Consider the following 24,041-nt stretch of genomic DNA (forward strand, 5'->3'; position numbering starts at 1 on the left):
AATTTGCTGAAAACAAGCATGGCTAGCCCTCTCCACACCTCTTGCCATTTTCCTTGCAAATCTTTTCCTCTTATTGGATGCTTAAATATGGCACACTCCTCAAGTACACATCTTCCTTGATTTTCTTTTCTTTTAGAAGGCAACAATGAATATAAGAACATGGTATGGTAAGGTAAGGCTACTCCCAACAATTAAGTTGCAACAGGACACAGGTACTGGATATACAGTTTTAGACCAACTCTTAAGAAAACCACCATAACTAAAATACTGCTCAGTATAGAAGAGCTTGTAAATTTATGAAAGGTAATAAATGAGCTATTTAATGGGGAGGGGGACAATATCATGGTCATTCTTAATCCAAAAATAAAGCTGAACTTTTATTTTAAATATATTACTATCGTACATTTCAAAACAATTCTCACTTTACAAAGTAAATTTGCTTAATATCAGCATTTTTTTTTACCTTAGATTTCCTACAAACCCCCAGAATTTATGTTTGGCCTGGTATGCCAAGGAAACATTTTGATAGCTGTTAAGTACAGGACATGTCTGTAGAATTTAGCAGAAGTGCAAAGGGACCATTGATGCAGAGCCTGTACATTAACAAATCCTAAATGCTGATGATAAATTATATGTACAACCAACCTTTCTGTACTCATGGGCACATTTGCAAAGCAGAGAAATTAGGGTGGGTGCCACATCTGCACACATCGTGATCAAACAAATTCATGTCTGTACCCCAGCCGCACATGAATGTGCACGCACACTGGGTATTATTCAACACTAGTCTTACTCACATGACTAGGCCATAAGACCTGTTAGTTATGGATGAACTGGGAGATCAAACGTAATGAAAATCTAACGCAGAACACCAAGGGCCAGTAAATATGTGCATTAACATTTGTAATGTTACATTGATAGCTCTTCTCCAGGGTTGTGAACATGTTATTTGTACATCAGGAAAAAAAATCATGAGATGAATCGTAATGCAAAGCTGTTTCTAACAAAGATATGGCTACATCAGGAGACCTGTGTGCTACACTGAAAGCATTTTGGCTGTCAAAGATCCAGCTGTGCAAGTACAAGTCTTGATGTCTGATTCATGTCAATATTTCTGGATGCCACTGCTATGTTGACAGTGATCTCCCAATGCTTCTTTACAGTTATAGTTTTCTTTCTAATAGATAGCAAAGACCAAATATTTTATAGTAAATAGGACTGGCACATGTAGCCTGACAGATAATTCCTTGAAAAAGGGGTAGTTGTATTAGCCTTTTGCCAGAAAATGCAGTAAGTCTAATGCATTTGACCCCCAGAACCTTACGCTCATAATAGATTTGTTAGGCACTGTTTAATGTATCACAAAACTTTTTGCTGTCCTTGGAGATATTGTTTACAGTCCATTTTGAGGAAGGTTGATCAAACTTCAGCTTAAAAAAAATAAATCTAGAAATAAATATCTAGAACTGGAAATAAGCTGCTCAAAAGAAGCCTTTAAAAAGTGTCCTGTGAAGCATATTCAGTGTAATGTTGGCTGTGTTCATGATTTTTGGCCAAATATTTTACAACGGTTCAATAGTTTGATATTTGCAAGAGCGCATGCCTGTTTTTAGTTTTGTACTTAGAATTTCCTTTTATCATGTCTTCTAAAAGCTATTGTGAAGGAAGAAAGAGTTAGGATAATGCTGTGAAGAACAACTGCAGCACAATCAAGTTAAGCACTTTTCGGTGCCATGGATTTCAGTTTAAGAGGTTGAAATATATTTTACTCCACTATTTCAGAGCCAGTGCTTTCAAAATGCTTAACTTTGGCTGGACTCTGGCATTATGTCTTCTGTAAATCAAAGATGGTTTTTATCAGGCCAGTATTAACAAGAAGGTTTATATGAAACACACCACCAGGTAGAAAAAAAACCCAGAAGTTGGCAAATGCAGAAATTCTGTGGTCAAGTTAGACCTTGTCTGCAAGGGAAAGAGTAGGCAGTTTTTCCAGCATAATGTTAACCTGGAAGCATTTGCAAGGAAGATTTGGTAGGCAGATGTGTGCTTGCTGATTCTCCCCAGCAAATTCTGCCCCATCCGGTTTCATGACAAGATATGAGTACGGGTGGAGAAAAAGAGTCTAGAGGAAACTATGAGGGAGAATCTCTGGGCTCCACCTGCTAGCTGATCTGTCCTTGCAAATGCCTATACCCGTCCCATTCATTCTTTTGCTATATTGACAATCGTGAGGTTGGGACCACTTATTTGTAAACATCACATCTAGTTTGATCCAGAATGAGTCTCTGTACCCAAGGGCTTTGAAGCATAACCACCACATTCCAGATGTTTTCTTGTAGGAGACGTAAGCAAGAATATTTGGAAAGATCACTTCCCAAATATTTGTGTGCCATTTGCACAAGACAAAATGCATTCCTAGAAATGTTGAGAGGAACTGAAGCATCAAGCTTTGAAATTTCAGATTCAGCAACAAGCCTGTATCAGCTGCCACAGTGCCCACGTACAAAGGGTGTATTTCAATAAAAAGCTATTTTTAAGTATACAGCAGCTGATAAGAATTGCCAATAACAGAAGGTGTAATGATGACATTTAATTTGTTTCATCATCCCTTTGATAAGGAATTATCTGAATCTCTTTTGCTACCCGCTTTGCTAGTACTTGACTATTAGCAGCAATTATTCTTCTTGACATCAAATCAAATGGCCCGCCTAGAGGGGGAAAAAAATACAAAAAAGTGGGTTAAAATTGGTTTACAGCCTTAGATATGACCTAATATTATAAAGCAGGACTTTATAGCTTTGCATAAATCATGTTAAAAACTCTGAAGGACTGCTCCAAAGTAACCAATATGAGAAACATAGATTTTGAGGGCAATTCTGAAAAAAACTTTGAATGAGAGCATCAGAATGAGAGCATCAGCAACTTACGAGTCAGCACTTTAGCCTAGAAGGACGTTTTAGGATTCCCAAGCACTGAATCAGCTCATACCCTACACAGGAACCAAGTGGGCTTCCATAGGAGGTATGGCCCCTCTTCCACACCCAGCATAGAAATGCAGGAGGCTGCTGTAATAGGGATGGAACTCTCTGCCCTTCCTCTGCTAGGCCTCAGCAGGCTAGTAGACGTTCTTGCAGGCTAGTAACTTTTGTGGGCTTATTTACAAGGCTGCACTGCTGTACAAAGAGTTACGTATGTTCAAAGTAGAACATCTTCAACATTCAAGAATAGTGATGCTTTGTTTACAGTGACATGGAAAAGCAAATATGATATATTGATATACCAGCTATAATAATCTGGTGTCTCTCTCAGGATAAAAGAAGCGGGTAAAATCCTACAAAAATGACTAACTGAATGGAACACGATCAAATGCTAAAGCCCCACCTACCATTCATGAGACTGTGGTCCTCACCTTTATTTAACTGCATATCACAAATGAACTGAACTGGTCTTGTTATGTTTCTGATTGATTTTACCTGAGACATCTAGCAGCACTCCACCTGCTTCTGTAATGATAATTCCGGCCCCTGCCATATCCCAGCAATGAATCCCCATCTCATAGTAGGCATCTGCTCCACCTGTTGCTACCAGGCACATGTTTATGGCTGCAGTCCCAACTGCTCGAATCCTAAAACAGAGGATGAATATTATTGCAACAAATAAAACCCATACACTTTTACATATATTTATAGCAACTGTGTTATTTGGGATGCAAAAAAGGAGATTCAAACGAAATGAGCTGAACTTAGGTTTCTCGTTGAAATCAATGAGACTTGCTAGTAGTTCCCATTGAAATCATGACTTAGGTGCAACTTCAGTGCAGTCCTAACCATGTCTACTCAAAGAGGTTAGGAATTCAGCTTCAGTCTGGATTTAACACAAAAGCATTTTATTACTTTTAATAGGACCACACTGCTGCATCATATAATTCCTCCTTTCTGTCCTAAATTATTGAACTCCTATGTGTGAACTCTTAAGTACTTTAGAATAACTGACAATAGGCCAACTATTGGGCAGTGTAGGAAGTGGATTCTCCAAGCACTATTGAATGCCAAGAGTCTCATGTAGAGACCAACACCTTCTGTCACCTAGTGGACTTAGGACTTACCTACACATTCTCTAACTGCAAACAGATCACATTTAAAAATTAGCTCCAAGAGGTTATTTTTTCAGGCTATCTGGAAAGCATATACAGAGACATTCGAATATTGCTTCTTGGCCTCTGAACAGCCTCCTCTTGTGGAACTCTTGACCAAGGCATGCAACAGAGAACATTACGCTAATCTCACTTAACCGTTCTAAACATTGATGTTCTGTCTTTCCCCCACTTCCCTTGCCTACCCTGGTCATCCCACTCAGGATTTTGTGCATAACTTGTTTTTGTTACCATTTATTTCATAAAAAATTCAAAACACATTAAAACTTTTTTTTTTAAAGAACTGACAATACAGTTTTTAATTAATTAAGTATGTGGCCGCTTTGATGCTATTTGGATCTCATGTTTTTGTGGGTAATGTACTGCACTGTGGGTAATGTACTGCACTGTGGGAAACAGAGACCTCCCTGCAATAAGCACCTTCTCCTCTGCCACTTCCTGAACTTCTGGCCCTCATTATTTCTGCTCTTGCTCCAACATTATCTTAAGATGGGGGCACACAGTACCAAGGGAGAGAGGGAAGGCTCCAGTCCAAGTTCACTGCCCTATGAATGTCCCTTTTCTTATTTAGTTAGCTGTCTTCTGGCAATGCTATATGGGACAACATGCAATCCTGCCACAACCAGTATATTATTTATTTATTTACTAAATGATTTATATCCCGCCCATCCTCCTGGCAGGAGCCCAGGGCGGCAAACAAAAGCACCAAAAACTCTAAAACATCACAAAACCAAACGCAAAACATTAAAACAAAACATCTTTAAAAAAGCTTTAAAAACATCATCTAAGATTAAAAACATTTTTTAAAAAAGGTCTAAGAACATATTAAAAAGCAATTCCAACACAGACGCAGACTGGGATAGGTCTCAACTTAAAAGGCTTGTTGAAAGAGGAAGATCTTTAATAGGTGCCGAAAAGATAACAGAAATGGCGCCTCTCTAATATTTAAGGGGAGGGAATTTCACAGAGTAGGTGCCGCCACACTAAAGGTTCGTTTCCTATGTTGTGCAGAACAGACCTCCTGATAAGATGGTATCTGCAGGAGCCCCTCACCTGCAGAGCGCAGTGATAGCCTGGGTATATAAGGGGTAAGACGGTCTTTCAGGTAACCTGGTCCCGAGCTGTATAGGGCTTTGTACACCAAAACTAGAACCTTGAACTTGGCCTGGTAGCAAATGGGCAGCCAGTGCAATTCTTTTAGCAGACAGATCCCTCATTTGGGTTTTTGGAACAGATGGAAGGGTGAACTGAGACAATTCCCAGGAATACTTGTATTGTACTTTCAAGGAGAGTGCCAAGAACAAGAACACAGAAAACATGAAAGATGCCATACCCATGAACAGGAATGCTGAGGAGTCTTTGCATGTTAGAAAGAACAGTTTTTATGACCTCTGGATCACGGTTGGATCCCAGCTCTGACACCAAGAGTGCTTTTGTTATATCTGTAGAGACGGGGGGGAAAGGGAAACAAGTCCACTCATTACTTTAATTTAGATTTGGTGGCTGTTGTTCAAAGCTAACACAACAAATATTTTATTTATTTATTTATTTTTAAAACTTATTATTTATTTTTAAAACTTATATACCGCCAGACTAGCAATAGCTCTCTGGGCGGTGAACATAAATACAATAAAATACAGGAAAATACAAAAGCATCACAATCTAAAATCAAATTTCACAATCTAAAAACTGCATAACTAAGATTAAATTACAAACTTTACCATCATTAAACAAAAAATTAAAATGCCTCGAAGAGAAAGGTTTTAACTTGGCGCCGAAAGGATAGGGTCGGCGCCAAGCACACCTCCTCAGGGAGACTATTCCATAGTTCGGGGGCCACCACTGAGAAGGCCCTTGATCTTGTCACCACCCTCCGGGCCTCCCTATGGGTCGGGACCCGGAGGAGGGCCTTCGTAGCAGACCGTAGTGTACGAGCCGGTTCACAACGGGAGAGGCGTTCCGACAAATATTGTGGTCCCGCGCCGTATAAGGCTTTGTAGGTTAATACCAACACTTTGAATCTGGCCCGGAAGCGTATTGGAAGCCAGTGCAAGCGGGCCAGAACAGGTGTTATATGGTCCGATCGCTTCGTTCTTGTTAGCAGTCTGGCCGCCGCATTTTGCACCAGCTGTAGCTTCCGAACTGTCTTCAGAGGTAGCCCTACGTAGAGCGCATTACAGTAATCCAAACGTGAGGTTACCAGAGCATGTACTACTGATGTAAGATCCTCCTTAGTCAGGTAGGGACGTAGCTGGGCTACCAACCAAAGTTGGTAGAACGCATTCCATGCCACCGAGGCTACATGAGCCTCAAGTGACAGGGAAGAGTCTAAAACGACTCCCAAACTACGAACCTGTTCCTTTAGGGGAAGTGTAACCCCATCCAGGACAGGATATGTATCCACCATCTGATTGGAGAAACCATCCACCAACAGCATCTCAGTCTTATCAAGATTGAGTCTCAGTTTGTTAGTGCTCATCCAGTCCATTGTCGCGGCCAGGCAACGGTTCAGCACATTGACCGCCTCACCTGAAGACGATGAAAAGGAAAAGTAGAGCTGCGTGTCATCAGCGTACTGGTGACAACGCACTCCAAAACTCCTGATGACCGCACCCAACGGCTTCATATAGATGTTAAAAAGCATGGGAGACAAAACCGAACCCTGCGGGACCCCACATTGGAGTGCCCATGGTGTCGAGCAATGTTCCCCTAGCACTATCTTCTGGAGACGGCCCGCCAAGTAGGAGCGGAACCACTGCCACGCAGTGCCTCCAACTCCCAACTCCGCAAGCCTCTCCAGAAGGATACCATGGTCGATGGTATCAAAAGCCGCTGAGAGATCAAGGAGAATCAACAGAGTTACACTCCCTCTGTCTCTTTCCCGGCATAGGTCATCAAACAGGGCGACCAAGGCCGTCTCAGTGCCAAAACCAGGCCTGAAACCCAATTGAAATGGATCTAGATAATTGGTTTCATCCAATAGCGCCTGGAGCTGGTCGGCAACCACTCGCTCCAAGATCTTGCCCAGGAATGGAACGTTTGCCACTGGTCTGTAGCTGCTGAAATCCTCTGGGTCCAGGGAAGGCTTTTTCAGGAGTGGTCTCACTGCTGCCTCTTTCAAACAACCGGGGACCACTCCCTCTCGCAAGGAGGCATTTATCACTTCCTTGGCCCAGCCAACTGTTCCCTCCTTGCTAGTTTTTATTAGCCAAGGGGGGCAAGGATCTAGTACCGAAGTGGTTGCACGTACCTGTCCAAGCACCTTGTCCACGTCCTCGAACTGAACCGACTGAAACTCATCCAACAAAACATGGTAAGACTGTGCTCCAGACACCTCACTAGGGTTAACTGCTATAAAATGAGAGTCTAGGTCCCGACGGATGCGTAAGATCTTATGCTGGAAGTGCTCAGCAAACTCATTGCAGCGGGCCACCGATGTATCTACAGTGTCCTGCAGGCCTAGATGGAGTAGCCCTCGGACGACTCTAAAAAGCTCCGCTGGGCGGCAGAGAGATGCCTTAATAGTGGCGGCGAAGTGTTGTTTTTTCGCCGCCCTCACCGCTCCTACATACCGCTTGGTGGAAGCACAGACCAGCATATAATTGCATTCGTCGGGAGTTCGTCTCCATCTCCGCTCAAGCCGCCTCCTATCTTGCTTCATAGCTCTCAACTCTGGAGTATACCAAGGAGCTGAATGAGCTCTGCAAAGGAGAGGGCGCGCAGGAGCGATCGTGTCGACAGCCCGGGCCATCTCCGCGTTCCACAGATTAGCCAGGGCTTCGACAGGAGCGCCGGTCCTGTCAGCCAGAAAAACCACCAGAGCCCTTTGAAAACCTTCAGGATTCATTAGTCTCCGGGGGCAGACCAATTTAATAGGTCCCCCACCCTTGCGGAGGGAAAAGGTCACTGAAAGTCTAAACTTCAGCAAGCAGTGATCTGTCCATGACAAAGGGAGAGATGTAAAACTCCCCACGTCCAGATCACTATCCCCATGTCCAGTAACAAAGATAAGGTCGAGAGTATGCCCCGATATATGTGTTGGGCCACTAACATATTGGGACAGCCCCATGGTTGTCATGGAGTCCATGAAATCCTGAGCCGCCCCAGACAAACTAGCCTCGGCATGAATGTTGACATCTCCCAGTACTAATAGTCTAGGGGATCTCAACAATACCTCCGAGACCACTTCCGTCAACTCAGTTAGGGAAGCCATTGGGCAGCAAGGTGGGCGGTACACCAAAAGGATTCCCAGTCTGTCCCTCTGGCCCAACACGAGGTGCAAACACTCCAGGCCAGTAGTTGTATGGACATGGTGCTTGGTGAGTGAGATGGAACTCTTATAGACCACAGCAACCCCACCTCCCCGACCCTCAGATTTACCATGATGCTGAACCGAATACCCCGGTGGGCAGATCTGGGACAGACTAACTCCTCCCTGTTCGCCCACCCAGGTCTCGGTTATGCATGCATTTAAGAATACTTATACAATGTTCCACCCAAATCATTTCACCCATTACACCTTTGTACAATGATTGTACAACTATAGAAATGTTTTATTGCCTTTTATCTACTCAGTTTGTATTCTTTTGTATTTTATTTTATTGCATTGTACTTCCATAACCTTTGATTGTGAAGCAATTAACAAATCTGCAAATGAATAAATCAATATTTGGCATGTAATACCCTAGGGATGTTGGCACGTGGCCTCTACCGCCCACAGATTTACCTGGATTAACAATGCCTTTCAGTGAACCTATGAGCTCTAATAAAATTAAAAAAATGAGTGCAAGACTGATGCAACAGGCCCTGACCATGGGCCAACCCTACTGCATCAAACTTACTTGAGGAAGCAGGATTAATTATGCTCCAAAAGAATCTCTCTGGTCTTCTGACCTGAAAATTATGTCTGAGTGCCTACAGATGTAAATAAATGAGCAGTGAAGCCAGGGTAGAAAAGCACTCATCACAGTTTGTTCACATGAATGATCTACTCTCCAAGATAAGAGTTCCAGAAAATCTGGGCTTCCTGTTTGCAGGAGAAGCCGCCTGTGCTCTGCACTGTTGGTTGCAAACCATCTCCTCTCCATGGAACAAACTTTTTTTTAAGACAAGGCAATCCTCCCACCCACAACTGAACATTTAATTGAATGAACAATACAGACACAGAGAGAAAGAAAAAAAGAAGGGGGAAGGACTGTCTGCCATATTTCACATAGGTTGTTGCCAGACTGACTAACTGTCATGGGCCCCATGGAGGACTCCTGGCAGAGTTATCAGGAGGAGGAGGAGGAGGAAGAGGAATGGGATCTTGGGAAGGAGCCCAGTGGACTGCAATGGGAGGGGGCTGAACAGGAGAAGGCTTTACTAGTTTGGACAGCTCCGCCCCCTTAGTTCCAGTTACAACTGAATAAGGGCCGTCTGACAATGAGCTGGCCCTTGTACCTCCCCTCAGCCCTGCCTTGTTGCCCAAGCTGCCACTTGTGCCTCCTTCCAATGCTGAGGAATCAGAGGCTCAACGAGAGGCGGTGCCAGAGGAGGATCTGACGTGTCACTGTCACCAAAAACACACCGACAGATGCACAGGGGCGAACAGACAGCACCAACTTTTCAATCTGTTCATAGGAGTGCTTGCTCATGCAGTCCTGTTCAGAGCAACCTTCCCCACACGAAAGGAAAGTCTGTCCCAAACCTATTTAAAAGGTCTCAACGGGTGTGTCTAATTGCTACAACCATGTCTTGGCTTGAGTAGTCATGCTTAATTATGCTTGTGTACAGATCCAGAGGGCTGTATAATCTGTAAGCTGAGGTATGAAACAGTCTAAACTGAGATTCCACATTAAACATAATGGGGAAAAACACACCAGCAAGTCAGAGTCTGAATCCAACAGGGTTGGCTAGGTCACCAACAGTGCAATCCAAACCCAAGTTCTGCCGGGATGATTAAGTTTAGAATAGGTGGATCTTGGGCTGTCCCAGCTGAGTAGGGTCTATGTCGCGCAACTCTCTCATCCCAGCTCAGTTGGGGATATGCTGGTATAAGTCCCTCAACCCAGCTGAGATGGGAGTATGCTGGCTCAATTGGTGGAACTTGCAGTCCCCAAAAAGAGGTGTTCCAAGAGCAGGATGAAACAAGGAGAGACTTGCACATATTCCAAATCCCTTTCAGCTCAGTCACATAGCCTAGCAACCCAGTAGAACGTAGCTGGCAAAAAAGGATGGTTTAAGTCAAATTCCTCCAAATTCCTCCTGAACAGAGTTTGGAATAGGAGTAACTTACAACAGTGCAAGTTACACCAGCTTTCTAGAGTTAAGATTGCTTCACTTTACTGTTTAGGGCATGTGTCAAATGCAGTACAGAGGCTAATGGAAATCAAGCTTGTTCCCCAAGATAAAAATCCATGAACCACCCTGTCTTAAGGTACATCCATACACACCCTTTGAAACTCCTGAGTAGGAAGAATATGGTACAGACAACTGTAGTTTTGTGAGAAAAGAATCCTGCTGTTTGTGGGTGAAATCATTAACTCTATTCTAATATATGCTAAATATATTTAATCCAAATGTAGGTGTCTGTAATTCTCAATCCATTACTTCCCCTCCCCAATTTTGTATAGTCATACTACATTAATACAAAAGAAGCCATACCTTGTTGTTGTGACACTTGGAGCTTTTGTCCGTTGCAAAATGCTCCTTTTCCTTTCCTGCCAGTGTACATTTTGTCTTCTACACAGCTGTACACAACTCCAAATTCCATCTGCAACCAGAAAAATGCAACGCTTCTAGTTTTTTCAAAGTAGTAAAAAATACAGAAGTTTCCATTCTGTGCTTAGCATGGAATGGAAACATTTTACTTTTCTACTGGATGTTAAAATGAAATGAAAACGTACCTTTTTCTTTACAACAAAGCCAACTGAAACAGCCACAAATGGAAACCTTGAAAACCAAACAGATAGGCATATTGCATTTGTAAGCTCAAAGGAATAAGGTTAATGATTGGAAAAGTTAGGCAGTACACCTATAACTGTAAATTAGAGAACTCAGGCAAAGTTTTAACTAGCTATTGCTAACTAAGTACAAGCTGGAAAACAAGGTCTAAGCTGATCCTCCCACAACACAGTTCAAAGATCTTACTCTGATTCCAGGGGAGGGGTGGAGGAAAGACATTCAAATATTGTTTCCCCAATATTAATAGGCAGTATTTGGCTGTCACAGTAAGGCGCAGTAAATGGTTCACTGTGCACCAGTCAATTGCACCTGCTTCACTCTTCCCCTTGAGCACAGGGGAGAAACAAACCATGATCCCTGGCTTAATGTTATGCCTTCCAAACCAGGGATTGCAATTTGTTTCGCTTCAAAAACCCATAATCAGTAAGTCAAGAACAAACCTTGGTTATGGATTGGAGCTAAACCAACTGTGATTCCTGTTTCAGTCATAATGCTGACCCTGGGATTATGGTTTATTTTTTCCCAGTGCTATAGGGGAGGAGTGATGCGGGTGTGATTGATTCATGCATGGTAGCAGCGGTTAGTGGGGTGGTGCAGACAAGATGATGTGGCACACCTGGCTTCCCAATGCTGAGTGTCACTACTACTTATGAGAGGGACAGGGACAAGGTGCAGGGAGCTCAGCATGGTGCGGGCACAGAGCCAATCCGATGTTCCTGCTGCCACGCCCCACCTACACAGTGTGCTGAGCCTTGCTCCTCCCCATCTCAGTAAGCAGCAGCAATGCTTGTCATTGGAAAAACAAGCATGCAATGCTGCCCTGCCAACCACTGCTGATACATGCCAAACCATTAACAACATTTTCCTGTGACACCCAAACATGCCCACTGAGACTCTAAGGACTACATTCAATGTAGTGCCAAGTCACTGGTTCTGTGAGCACAAAGATTTCTTCTTGCGCAATGGAACGTCCTCCCCACACGCACCCCCTAAATCTGTTCTGGGTTTTCCCGCAACCCCCCGGAGCAGATCTGAGGACAGTGTTGGGTGCATGCAGGGGTAGGAGTGGGGGAGGAAGTCCAGCTGGGCTAGCACCATTATTTAATTGAACACCTCCCACTGAGAAAGATGCAAAAGCATACCTGTGCACAAAGTTAGTAGTTCCATCAATAGGGTCAATAATCCAAGTGGGATTATCTGTCAAGGTACTTCCTGCACCTGCTGCAACAGATTCTTCTCCAATAAAACTAGAGGGAATATATATAATTTAAAAAACACAAATAGTATTTACACCTTACACATACAGATCTTAACCAAAAAACATCACTTGTCCAGGAAGCCATTTCTGGCACATCCTGATTTCCGTAGTACTAGTCAATTTATGCACTGGAAATATAGCTCCATTTAGTCCAACACCCTGGATTGGGCAGGATGTAATCTTCCTGATGCCTCTGGAAAGCCCACAAGGAAGACATGAATGGAAAAGCATTCCCCACCATTGTCCCCAGCAACTGGTATTCAGTGGCATCCTGCCTCTGCACATGGAGTTCTATAGAGACAACAAAGGTAACCACTATCTTTCCTGAATTTTTCTGATCTCCTTTTGAACTCATTGAAGCTGGAGGCCAAGACCATATCTTATAGGAGTGAATTTCACAAAGCAACGGTGTGTTGTGTGCAGTACTTTCTTCTATAAGTAGCAATGGATGGCATGGTAGGGCTGTGCTGGCAGCAGGGGCAGTGCTGGCAGCAGGGGCAGTGCTGGCAGCAGGGGCAGTGCTGGCAGCAGGGGCAGTGCTGGCAGCAGGGGCAGTGCTGGCAGCAGGGGCAGTGCTGGCAGCAGGGGCAGTGCTGGCAGCAGGGGCAGTGCTGGCAGCAGGGGCAGTGCTGGCAGCAGGGGCAGTGCTGGCAGCAGGGGCAGTGCGGTACAAGGTGATCAGCTTGATTTGTCAGAGTAGGTCAGATGCTAAGTCCTGACCCCTATTAAAACATCTGGATGAGGCTTGCTTTTTTGTCTAAGGAACAAGGTTACTGTGTGTGTATTGCTATCCCATGCCACAGACTTTCCTCGTCTTCACATCGCCTGGCTATTCCCAGCAGCACCTTGACTGACTATCTCCCAAGAGCAGCACCCCCCTTTCTCATGTTGTACAACGTGTTGCACAACATTTATAAAGTGTTTGACATAGATAACACATGTCAGAGATCTATGCAATTGTCACAGCCATACATAGGTAGTTGGAGATAATGTGCCCTTCCTTCTACTTTTTTGCTCCCTGTCTCTACAGACAGCAGACATCCTCTCACTTTCTTCATACACAGCAGTTGGAACAAAACCTGTTTCCCACATATGCGTAATTGCAAAGCCTACCATTTTGCTATGAAGATTCTTACTTACCTGCAGTAACTGAGGTTACAGTATGTTCATCTGCAAGTGACCAATCCTTGCCTGCACCCAGGGCAAATGGGGTGTCCCTAACCAAACAGCAACCACAACACCATGCTAACTCTGACTCACATCCTCTTATTTACGTAGCCTGTCATTCCTTTGTCTTCTATCATCATCCTTGCTTCATCCCACCATTTTGCCATGACTGGAGGAAGCATCTTAAGTGATTGCCTAGAGGTCTTAGGGGACATGTTAGTCCCACTTCTCCCCTTCATACCTAACTACAGTTGAAATGCGATTATGGAGGACAAACGCCACTTTAAACGTACAGAAAGCAACGATATAAGTTTGCTGGTTCTTCTGTGCTTATTTCGAGCCATCAGGATCAAAAGGTTTCATACATTATACCCCTTTACTTTCACCACTGATAAAAAATGAAGTTCTAAAATATGCTGTACCTGTGAGATGGATATTTTTCCTTTATAGAAGAAATAATCATATTTTCCACTTTTTGATCAGTGACAGTCACCAGATCTGCTGGAGAGCTTTTAATCATGACAGCTATGTCCTTTGTTAGTGCTTCCCGGATTACCTGTAAAGAACATGGTTTACATGATTTTTTTAAAAACAAGATAACACCATTTGAAAATTAAGCATACTTTTAAAACCATTAACATAACTGAAGCAAAAACTTTTCCTCCCTTGGAACAGGCAGAAGTTCAGGCATGATCTGGTGCTGATGCACCAAAAATGAGATGCAGTGTTGTATTAGATTACACCCATCCTCTCCTAACAACGTCACATAGCACATTAGAGCAACACCCTCTCCAAAGACTACTTAACAATGTTATGGACCATCCATGCATATGGATGACCTGTCAATGCAAGTGAATGGAGAATGGCAATTCTGCAGTAAATGGCTCATCTGGAAGCAGCCATTGTACTTACACTTGAACACAAACTATCATTTGTGATCATTGTCTCCAGGCAATGGAAGAGAACTCTTCTTCCACTCCCTTTCAGGTTGTGTTCATGTGCCAAAAATGACAAGTATTTGTGGGCAGGCAGGCAAGTACATAGTTTTTGGACGTCCTTACAAAGCTGATTGTGTCTTTCTAAACTTGCGTTTATTTTTATATTTTAAAATGGATTTGGTCTCTTGATTTGTTCTGCACATTCCTTGTCTCTTTATACCACACTTAGGTACTAGGCAAACAAGCAAGACACACAATTTTTTCAGAATAAAGAATAATATGCTTGCAAGTATTCAAAGTAATACGTACCCCTCCAGCTTTTCTTGCTAAAATAACCGCATAATCCATGCATTCTTGCCAAGGATCAGCCATCTGTCTCTAGGTAACAGAACATATTTCACCAATTTATACAAATTAAAAGATCATACAATACAACACTGATGATAAAAATGTGATATTTGCTAAATCAGTTTTTGGATTACTATTAGTTTATTCTATTTTTTACTGATATAACATGATAGCTGTTTTAGTCTGCTATTTGTTGTGTTGTTATGTGCCTTCAAGTCGATTACAACTTATGGCGACCCTATGAATCAGCGACCTCCAAGAGAAAAATATGTTCGATGGTATGTTGAGACTAAGTTTTTAGAAGTTTCTTTATGGTACAATGACATAAGCTCTGTAGGTACCTACTTTATCAGATGCTGAGATGAAATTCAGGAAAAGTAAGGTGGAAAAGTCAGCTGAGCGCTGATCACGTAGAAACTCTCGAAAGTTTTTAAAGGGACAGCTATAGTGTAAGTTATAGTACATAGTCTCTGTTAAGCCTCAGTCTATACTGTCAAACATTCTTAGGAAATCTTGGTCAACTCTCTTACATTTTATGCATCCACATGATTTTATCTTCCTAAAAATAGTAGCTATGAGGTCTGCAACAGAGTCTCCAGGGAGATTAAAATGATATCTCACTTGTTGATTTAATGCATCAGTGCCCACAAGCAGTTTATAGTGGACAAGCAGGCCTTTCTTTAAGACAGAGAAAAACAGTCACAAATTCTCCGACTCCTAGCTATTTCTGAGAAATGATTGTCTGATAGAATATTGTTGGAACTTGTAGTCACTCTTCCTGGTTACTTCCCCAGCTTAGAATTTTTGATCCCTACCTAGCCTGGCTGATATGAATAGCTGGTGGATTATTGCCTTCAATTTTGTAGGATTACTCACCCATACCATGTACTATATGGACTAGAAATTATATACAAATTAGAATGAAATAGGAATGTTCTTGATTGGTATTATGATTGTATAAGTCTGAATGGACCTTGTATTGCTTTTAATTCAATAATAGAAGTTTGTTAAAAATAGTCACAAACAGGGCTGTGGAATTGGAAGCAATTTTGGATGCAGTCGGTAGAAATGTACCGACTCCGACTTCAAAATAAAATTTTTCATAGGAATTTAGGAAAGTTTTCTTGTTCAGATATTTTAATCAAATAAATGTATTTTATGTTCTATCAATCTAGATAGAAATGATTCACATGGTGGTGATGAAATGCCTTGTGCTACCATTTTACTACAGTAAATTTGTTATTACTAGTTAATATACATTTGCCATATATGAAGGAGTTGGAGTCGGACAGTAGAAAAATAGAGGAGTCAGAGTCAAAGGTTTGGCGTACCGACTCCACAGCCCTGGTCACAAATCAGATATATAGAGTTAGAAGAAAATAAACATCATAGAAGAAAAAAGTACACCATGTTAGTAGACATGCAGGAATAAATGCTATGAATATGACAGATGGTGCCACAGGGTCCACATGGTGTGTTGCTTATGTTGATTAGAGGATACGGGTGACACCTTAGGTCTTTTTACAAGGTCTTGTGCCTTGTAAATTAGGCAAGACAATAGTGGGAGCTTCAGGTTAGGTGGTGGTCTATATGCTAGCAGTGGGTTCCTGTGGCTTCTTCTACATCTGAATCATTCTTCACAATAGGTTGTGGTTCTCTATGATGCTTTGTAGCAGACTCAACCATGAGTAGTAGGTAATAATAGGAGTGCTCTGTTGTATTGTGTTGAAATAGTTTTGACCTGACTGTTGAAATCTGGAAATCAACAATTCTCAAGTACCACTCCAGCAAAATTGTTTCAAATTGTTCAATTGGTTGTCAGGATCAGTTGGATTTGAGTAAATGTGACTGTTATCATAAAGCATGATTGTATACAATAGATCTTCTGATTTTGTTGGGGTGGTAATACAAACGTGTCTGTAACAGTCAGTTAGCTTCCTATATAAGGAGGTTTGAAGACAGCCCCCTTTTAACCAAACTGTGGCATCAAGGAAAGTAACATTACTGAGTTTCTATACACATGCTGAGATGAAAAAGCAACTGAAAGTTAGCATTCAACTCCTGGTACAAAGAAAGCTAATTACAGAAAATACTACTTTCCCTGACTGATGTCTTTGATGTCTAGCTTCTTATTATTGTTTTGTTTCAAAAGTTTGATATCAAGGCTGCAGTCTTACATATACTTTCTTTGGAGTAAGCTCCACTGAACTCACTGGCGTTCATTCCTATGCATGTTGACTCAAAAGATTGGAAATAATGCGTAAATAAACCAACAGTAAAAGTATGAATTGGTTCAATGGTAGCTTAGGAGAAATACCTCTGTGTGTAGGTCTGTGAAGCCACTCCACTGCCTATGCAATTATAAAAAATGATTCGCATTAAATCGGAAAATGAACTCGGCCAAATTTCCCATTACTGAGCAAGACAGCAGAACACAGTAAATTAGTTCCATAACATGCAGAATTGTCTCCTAAGCATGCTTACTTAGTTCAATGGGACTTAATCCTTAATAAGTGTGCTCAGGTTTCCACTGTTCCATCTGAACCAGGGGTGGAGAACAACCTTTGGCCTGAGGGCAGGATCAGAAAGGGGCCCGCCTTCCGTGGGCCTCCTTGACAAGTGGGCAGGGCTGCCCATCTGTCAATCATATGACAACGTATGTCATAATGCATGGAAAACTTCAAGCTGAAGCTGCAAAAAGAAAATTGGTGCGCACTCGAGCTTGAGCATGCTTCTGATTCTTTCTCTGCAGTTTGAACTTTCCTGCACCTGATGTCATATGATGTCAGGCACGTAACAGATAGATGTGGATTGCCCAAAGTAGCCTAGTGGGCCATAACAAGAGGGGTGGTGAGCCTGATAGACCTGTGGGCCAGAGGCTCCCCACTACTGACCTAAACAGTGGTTAGAATTTGGAAATTAAAAATCCCAATGAGATCTCTATGACATATCTAAGAAAGGCTGCAATCTAATGTAGATCTACCATAACAAAAGTTCCACTGGAGCAGAACATACTTCTGAAAGGGACCAAAGGTGAATGGTGCAACCACATGCTCAGTTATCAGATGGTTCTGGTGTTAAATGATGGGAAAGGCCTTGAGATACTGGACAGTCACTGCCGGACAGAGCAGATAATACTGGACTAGAGGGACAAATAATTTTGACATGATGTAAACCAACGTCATATGTCCCTCTGTACATTTAAGGAAGCATAGTTTGAAATGGGCTACATGTATCGTTGAGATCAGAGTGCAACCTATTAAAATGTAAGTACTGCAAACAGAAAAGATTTTCAATATTGAAACATCCCATTTTCAGATATTATAGCATACTACATTACATTACCACTCTGAGCTAGTTAAAGCTTTGAACTAAACCTCCACTGTATAATTAGTGGTTCATTCTTATTCCACAGCTTTTCAGAAGAGAGACCAGAGTTGGCAAGGAATAGTGCTAGGAAACAAGGGATCCATTTGCTACGGCTGCAAGCTACTATAAGCAGCAAACCAAATTAAAAAGGCCCATCTTTTAATAGTAATGAAAAAGATCTGTAGCTTGAAATTACTATTAGCAACAGTTATAGTTACAGAATAGTAAAGAGAGGTTCAGAATATAGGCCAAGAATTAAGAATAAGCTGAAAGGCAACTTTTATTTTTTGTCAGAAGAAGTGGAAAATTCCTAGTGACTTCTAAAATGTTGATGCTGTTCGATCCAAGAGCGTCATTATTTCAGGATCCTAAGTGTCACAGGATGCTCTCACTGAAGCATTTTTCACTAATTCCTCCTTGCATTCCTCTATGCCACCCAAAAATCTGCTCCAGAGGTTTGGGGGGGACCCTTCAGAATTGCATGGGAGGGTCACTGGAGGCCTGCTGGGAGAAGGGGGTAAACTCCCTCCATCCCCTTTTTGCCAGTGGGAGCCACTGCTGGCTTTGAGTTCTTCTGTTTAAAGAAGGAAAATTCAGGATCCAAGCCATTCTCTTCAGGATTTGGCTGCTAGGAATCTGAAATACTGTTCCAGCCTCTATTTTGGAAAATAATTATCATAAGAATGTAAGATAACCCTGCTGGATCAGGCCAGTGGCCCATCTAGTCTAGCATCCTGTTCTCACAGCGGCCAACCAGTTGCCCATGGGATCTCTGAACATAACAATTTCAGTGGGAAGGCTAAGGCTATACATAGATGCTTTTGTTTTTTAAGTCCCTCCTGGTGCAATGTGAGCAACTTCGGCTGAATATGGCTTTATTTCTGTTGTCTCCTTATTTTACAGAAGTCTTGCACAGTTGAAAAGCAGTGAACACAACCAACATCTGAATACTAATACATAGGAGATATAAGTATCATTCGGATGGCAGCTCAGATAAGGAGCTTGTTTCCTTTTCTCTAAAGAATGACTTAATTGCCATGCTATCAGATTCTCTTGATCTCTATACATTTCTTCATGATGGAGAAAATAATACTGGTAAATGTGCTTTTTTTCACTCCAATGCAATGCCTACTTTTGCAATATGGGCTACACAGCAACCACATCATTTCCTGTATGTTGCCAACCTGCACGATGCTCGGCAGATGCTAATCAAGTATGTGCTTCTGCATATATGTAACAAGAGATATGCCCTTGTCACAGATGCCTGAAAATGGCACTGGCTTGCAGTAATTGTATTGTGTTCAGATACCTTCAGATATGAAAAGGCAACAGGGTGATGTTTATAAAGACAAAGAAGTGACACATGTGAATGTTGTACTGGGAAGGTCACTTATACCTTATTAGAAAGTACAGGTTGTATGCTCCTTGAGCATGTATCTGACTTTTTTACTACATCATTTCATAATGTACATCAATGACACTGTATGCAATATATGTATGCATGTATAAAAAGTCATTAAATTGATGGAGAACAAACCTGTGAACAGTTATGACTTATGATGACTAAGAATAATATCTGTGTTCAGAAGCAATATGTTTTGCAAACCTTTCACTCTTCCAGACAGTTTATAATATTACAAGTTTGCAGTTAATGTATCTCTGTTAAAGTTCCAGCAAATATGCTGTGGGGATGTTTTACTTTTTTAGCAGTTAAAGAGCAACATTTTGCTTTTGGAAAATGTGGCTGTCTCTGTTCAGCTTAGCATGTTCATAGCAATAGCGAGCACTGTGCAGAACATGGCTGTGAAAATCAAGGGTACCCATTCTATAACACTGGCTAACACAACAAGCAACACAATCCACATCACCACTACATAAAGCCAATTTCTGCTCTAAGGCAAGGAAGTACTCTTACATAATGTAAGGGCTTTGCCATATCCAGGGCTTCCATGTAGCTTTTACATTCATTTAAAAGCCTCCTCTTTAATTCAGCACTATATAAAAATGCTGTATTATAGTAGAGTCTCATATTATTATTATCATCCCTGTGAATTACGTGTTTAACAGGAATGCCTGAGGAGGGAGAAAGGTTACACTTAGCTGCTTTCAAACCAACAAATTTTCAGTTTAGAGATGGATTCCTGGCTTAATTTCAGCCAGGGCTCACTCCTACAATATATATAGCAATAGTAAGAAGGGGTGGATGGTGGTGGGAAGGATGATTTATTAATTAAACTTATAGCCTGCCCCTCTTCCCAGGAGCCCAGGGCAGCAAACAAAAACACTAAAAACACTCTAAAACATCTTACAAACAAAAGACTTTAGAACATATTAAAACAAAACATCTTTTTTAAAAAAGGATTCATTTTCTTCGTAGAAAGGGAGAAAAAGAGTTGAAATAACTGAGAGTAATAAGAGGAAGCAACAGGGGGCCTGGACCAGGAATGATTAAAGGGCATGAAGGAAACCCCCCACCAGGCCCCAGGCTTACCGTCAGGATGTAAAAGAGCTGCTAATGTTAAGTTCCTAGATCAAACTTTTCAACGGAAATCTATAAAGCCGGGGCGCGAAAATCTTGATGAAAAAATGCTCACCGTTCCACCTCCCACCTATAAACTCCCTTGCTTGCCTGGCTCCTACTTGGGCAGCCCCCGCTATTTTCTAAGGGGCGCGGCTAAAAGCGGAAGGAAGGGGCTGAGCTACATCCCACCGTTGTCCGGGCAACCTTCAGAGCCGCTGAGACCGGCGATCAGCTGCTCAGATCCGCGCCTTGGAAGCTCTCCCATTTCAGGCATAGGGCGGCCAGCCAGGCGCCGGGCAGCCTCCCGCCTGAGGTGAGAGACCCCCAAAGGGCGCTGGAAGGCGCGGAGCCGGTAGGCTGCCTGCCAGCCCGATCCTTGTCAAATCAACGAGGGTATTTCAGTTTTTTAGGGACTTAATTTGAGCCACGGTTCTGTCTCGAATATGTACAACAATCATAAGAACGGGCACAGGAGCATGTGCAGAGTGTATTCTCGTATGAGAACTTGTTTTAAAAAACTAAAAAAAAATAGTTGAGAGTGATAACAAGAAACAATGGCTGTCCTGGAGGTAGATCATAATATATGAAAGAGAAGTGTATGAAGGAACAGCCTCACCAAAGCTCGGGACTCACTGTCTGAAAGTAACCTCGGGTTGTGAGTCTAACACAGGACATCAACGGAACCCACTGCGCAGGCGCCGTAAACACTAAACCCTCGTGGTTCTACTACCGCGCCTGCGCTGGAATTTATGACTCCGGGCTGGCTCGCGCTACACAAATCAGCGCATCCTATTGGTTCTCGTGCGTTCTGAAGTTTTTAGAGGGCGGGGCGAGAATTTATAGAAAATGTATAGAAAACGTTTTCAGGCGGTGCTGGAGAAAAGATTTTCAGTTGGATATGGAATACAGTACAGCCAAAGACAAAGGCGTTTGTTGCGGGCGGAATAGCTGTTTACAGTGGTCGGTGGGCGGAATTGACACGTGCGGCATTTTCTTTGCTTTTAACTAGAATCTTGAGATCCAGGAACCGAAACCTGCCGCAAATTACATATAGTACAAATTTAAGTAGCATAAAATCCACTCCTCGTTTTTCGAAGCTTTCTTCATTTCAGCTGTATAATTACGACGCTGAAGTTGGTTCCTAGTTCCCAGTTCCTTATTTGTGTGAAATTTCAATCACTAACAAAGAAGAAAAGTTGACAGCTACAGCAACATCAAACCAAATTTAACATGTCCCTGAACCCCAAAATAAATAATGGGGTACCCTGTATGATATATTGCTGTAATCAGGAGACTCTCCCTGTCAAGACTGACAATAAATTTATACAATCAAAATCATCAGGATTCTGATATCATAAATACATAATGATGTCATAAAATCATAAAAAATAAGTAACTGGGGGTACACACCCCAAAATCTGCTCTGGGCCAGGACAAATCATATACCACAGGAAAGGGGAGGGTGTCCTCTACGAGATGCCACTGCCTGGCCCAGAGCTTCTTCTGGGCGCAGTGCACATGGGAGGGCATCTATCCAAAACCAAAGCAGACAAAAACATACAGGAAAAAATAAGTAACTGGGGGTACATGCCCCCAAAACTGCTCTGGGCCAGGACAAATCATATACCCCAGGAAAGGGGAGGGTGTCCCCTACAAGATGCCACTGTCCCATCCGGCCCAGAGCTTCTGCTGGGCACCAGGCACTCACGAGGGCATCTATGCAAAATCAAACTGGACAAAAACATACAGGAAAAAATAAGTATCTGGGGTACACACCCCAAAATCTGCTCCGGGCCAGGACAAATCATATACCCCAGGAAAGGGAAGGGTGTCCCCTACGAGATGCCACTGCGTCCCATCCAACCCAGAGCTTCTGCTGGGCGCAGGGTACATGGAAGGGCATCTATCCAAAACCAAAGCAGACAAAAACATAGAGGAAAAAATAAGTAACTGGGGGTACACCCCCCCAAACTGCTCTGGGCCAGGACAAATCATATACCCCAGGAAAGGGGAGGGTGTCCCCTACGAGATGCCACTGCGTCCCGCCTGGCCCAGAGCTTCTGCTGGGCACAGGGCACATGAGAGGGCATGTATCCAAAATCAAAGCAGACAAAAACATACAGGAAAAAATAAGTAACTGGGGGTACACGACCCCAAAACTGCTCTGGGCCAGGACAAATCATATACCATTGGACAGAGACCCCTGTCCAAAACCGTGGAGAGTTTCTGCCAACCAGTGTAGAAAATACTGAGCTTGATGGACCAATATTTTGCTGTCCTGTGCTCCTAGTAGGAGGAAGGGCGGGATAAAAATCAAATAAATAAATAAATAAAAATACTTGGAGGAAAAGAGACGTTTCCTGCACTTAAAAAACGTACATTTGCCCCCCTCAGCTTCCAAGTTCAGTTCTTGCATGCTAAATACATTTACCATGCAATCCAGTGGGGCAGGCGAAAGTCCACTAAGTTCAATGAGATTTGCTCCCAGATACAGGTGGGCGACAGCCTTATTTTTTATTTATAAAAATATTTGTATACCGGTATTTTGTTAAAAACAAAGTGGTTCACATGTTTAAAACAACAACCAGATTTTTTTAAAAAAATAATAAAAACAAAGGTCAATTGTTGCAGAAAAAGCATGTTCTTAATTGCCTGCATAAGTGCGGTGAAACAAAGGTTTTCAGCAGGGGCTTAAAAGTTAAAACATAAGGTGCCTGCTAAAACTCTGTTGGCAGAGCATTCTAGAGAACTGGGCCGATGACACTGAAGGCTCGATTTCGCATTGATGTTCAATGAGCCTCGCCAACTTGGGTGAACCAGAGCCACTCCTGCAGAAGATCCCAGTGATTGAGCTGGGATATGAGGGTTCAGGTGGTCCCTAAGATACCCTAGATCTAAGTTGTTTAGGGCTTTGTAAATTAACACAAGGACCTTGAACCTCGCTTGGTAGCAAATGGGCAGCCAGTGCAGATGTTTTAAAAGTGGTGTCACGTTGTTACCATAGGATAGGTTTTAATTTAAGGGGATCAGAGAAAAGGATTCTTCTGCACCTTAATAATTGTGCAGAGAGGGGAAACTGCAACTTCCTAAAATCTCTCCAACTGAATTATCAAATGAATTTTAATGAACAAACTATTAAAAATAGTTTATGGTTTCCATCATTTTTAAAATGATGGTTTAATCGTGTAATAATGCCCAGGTCAGTAGTTAAAATATTAAATTAAAATCTAAGTACCATAATATCTCATCTTCTTTTGATGTATATTTTTCCCAAATATGCATCTTTTCTAAACAGATACATTAAGTCTGTGTTCAAATAAGTTTTTCATTACAGCATCAGAA

General features: G+C 42.3%; 1 protein-coding gene across 5 annotated transcripts; it reads right to left on the bottom strand.

Moving 5' to 3' along the window:
• Positions 1 to 2,575: 2,575 nt before the first annotated feature.
• IMPA1 (inositol monophosphatase 1) lies at positions 2,576 to 21,416 on the bottom strand. 5 transcript variants are annotated; one of them, XM_061602266.1, is made up of 10 exons: positions 21,316 to 21,416; positions 17,127 to 17,160; positions 14,771 to 14,839; positions 13,946 to 14,079; positions 12,241 to 12,345; positions 11,041 to 11,086; positions 10,799 to 10,907; positions 5,487 to 5,595; positions 3,474 to 3,625; positions 2,576 to 2,708 (listed from the first exon to the last, which is right to left on the bottom strand). In XM_061602266.1, the coding sequence occupies exons 1-10, from the start codon at positions 21,372 to 21,374 to the stop codon at positions 2,590 to 2,592; spliced, it is 936 nt and encodes a 311-aa protein (XP_061458250.1). In that variant the 5' UTR covers positions 21,375 to 21,416; the 3' UTR covers positions 2,576 to 2,589. The 5 variants fall into 5 exon arrangements, with proteins under 5 accessions (XP_061458250.1, XP_061458252.1, XP_061458253.1 ...); XM_061602268.1 differs by lacking the exon at positions 21,316 to 21,416 and adding an exon at positions 20,670 to 20,893; XM_061602269.1 differs by lacking the exon at positions 17,127 to 17,160 and having other exon boundaries at positions 21,316 to 21,406.
• Between the last annotated feature and the right edge of the window lie 2,625 nt (positions 21,417 to 24,041).

Source organism: Rhineura floridana, chromosome 1 (genome assembly GCF_030035675.1).
Source record: "Rhineura floridana isolate rRhiFlo1 chromosome 1, rRhiFlo1.hap2, whole genome shotgun sequence".
NCBI lineage: Eukaryota > Metazoa > Chordata > Lepidosauria > Squamata > Rhineuridae > Rhineura > Rhineura floridana.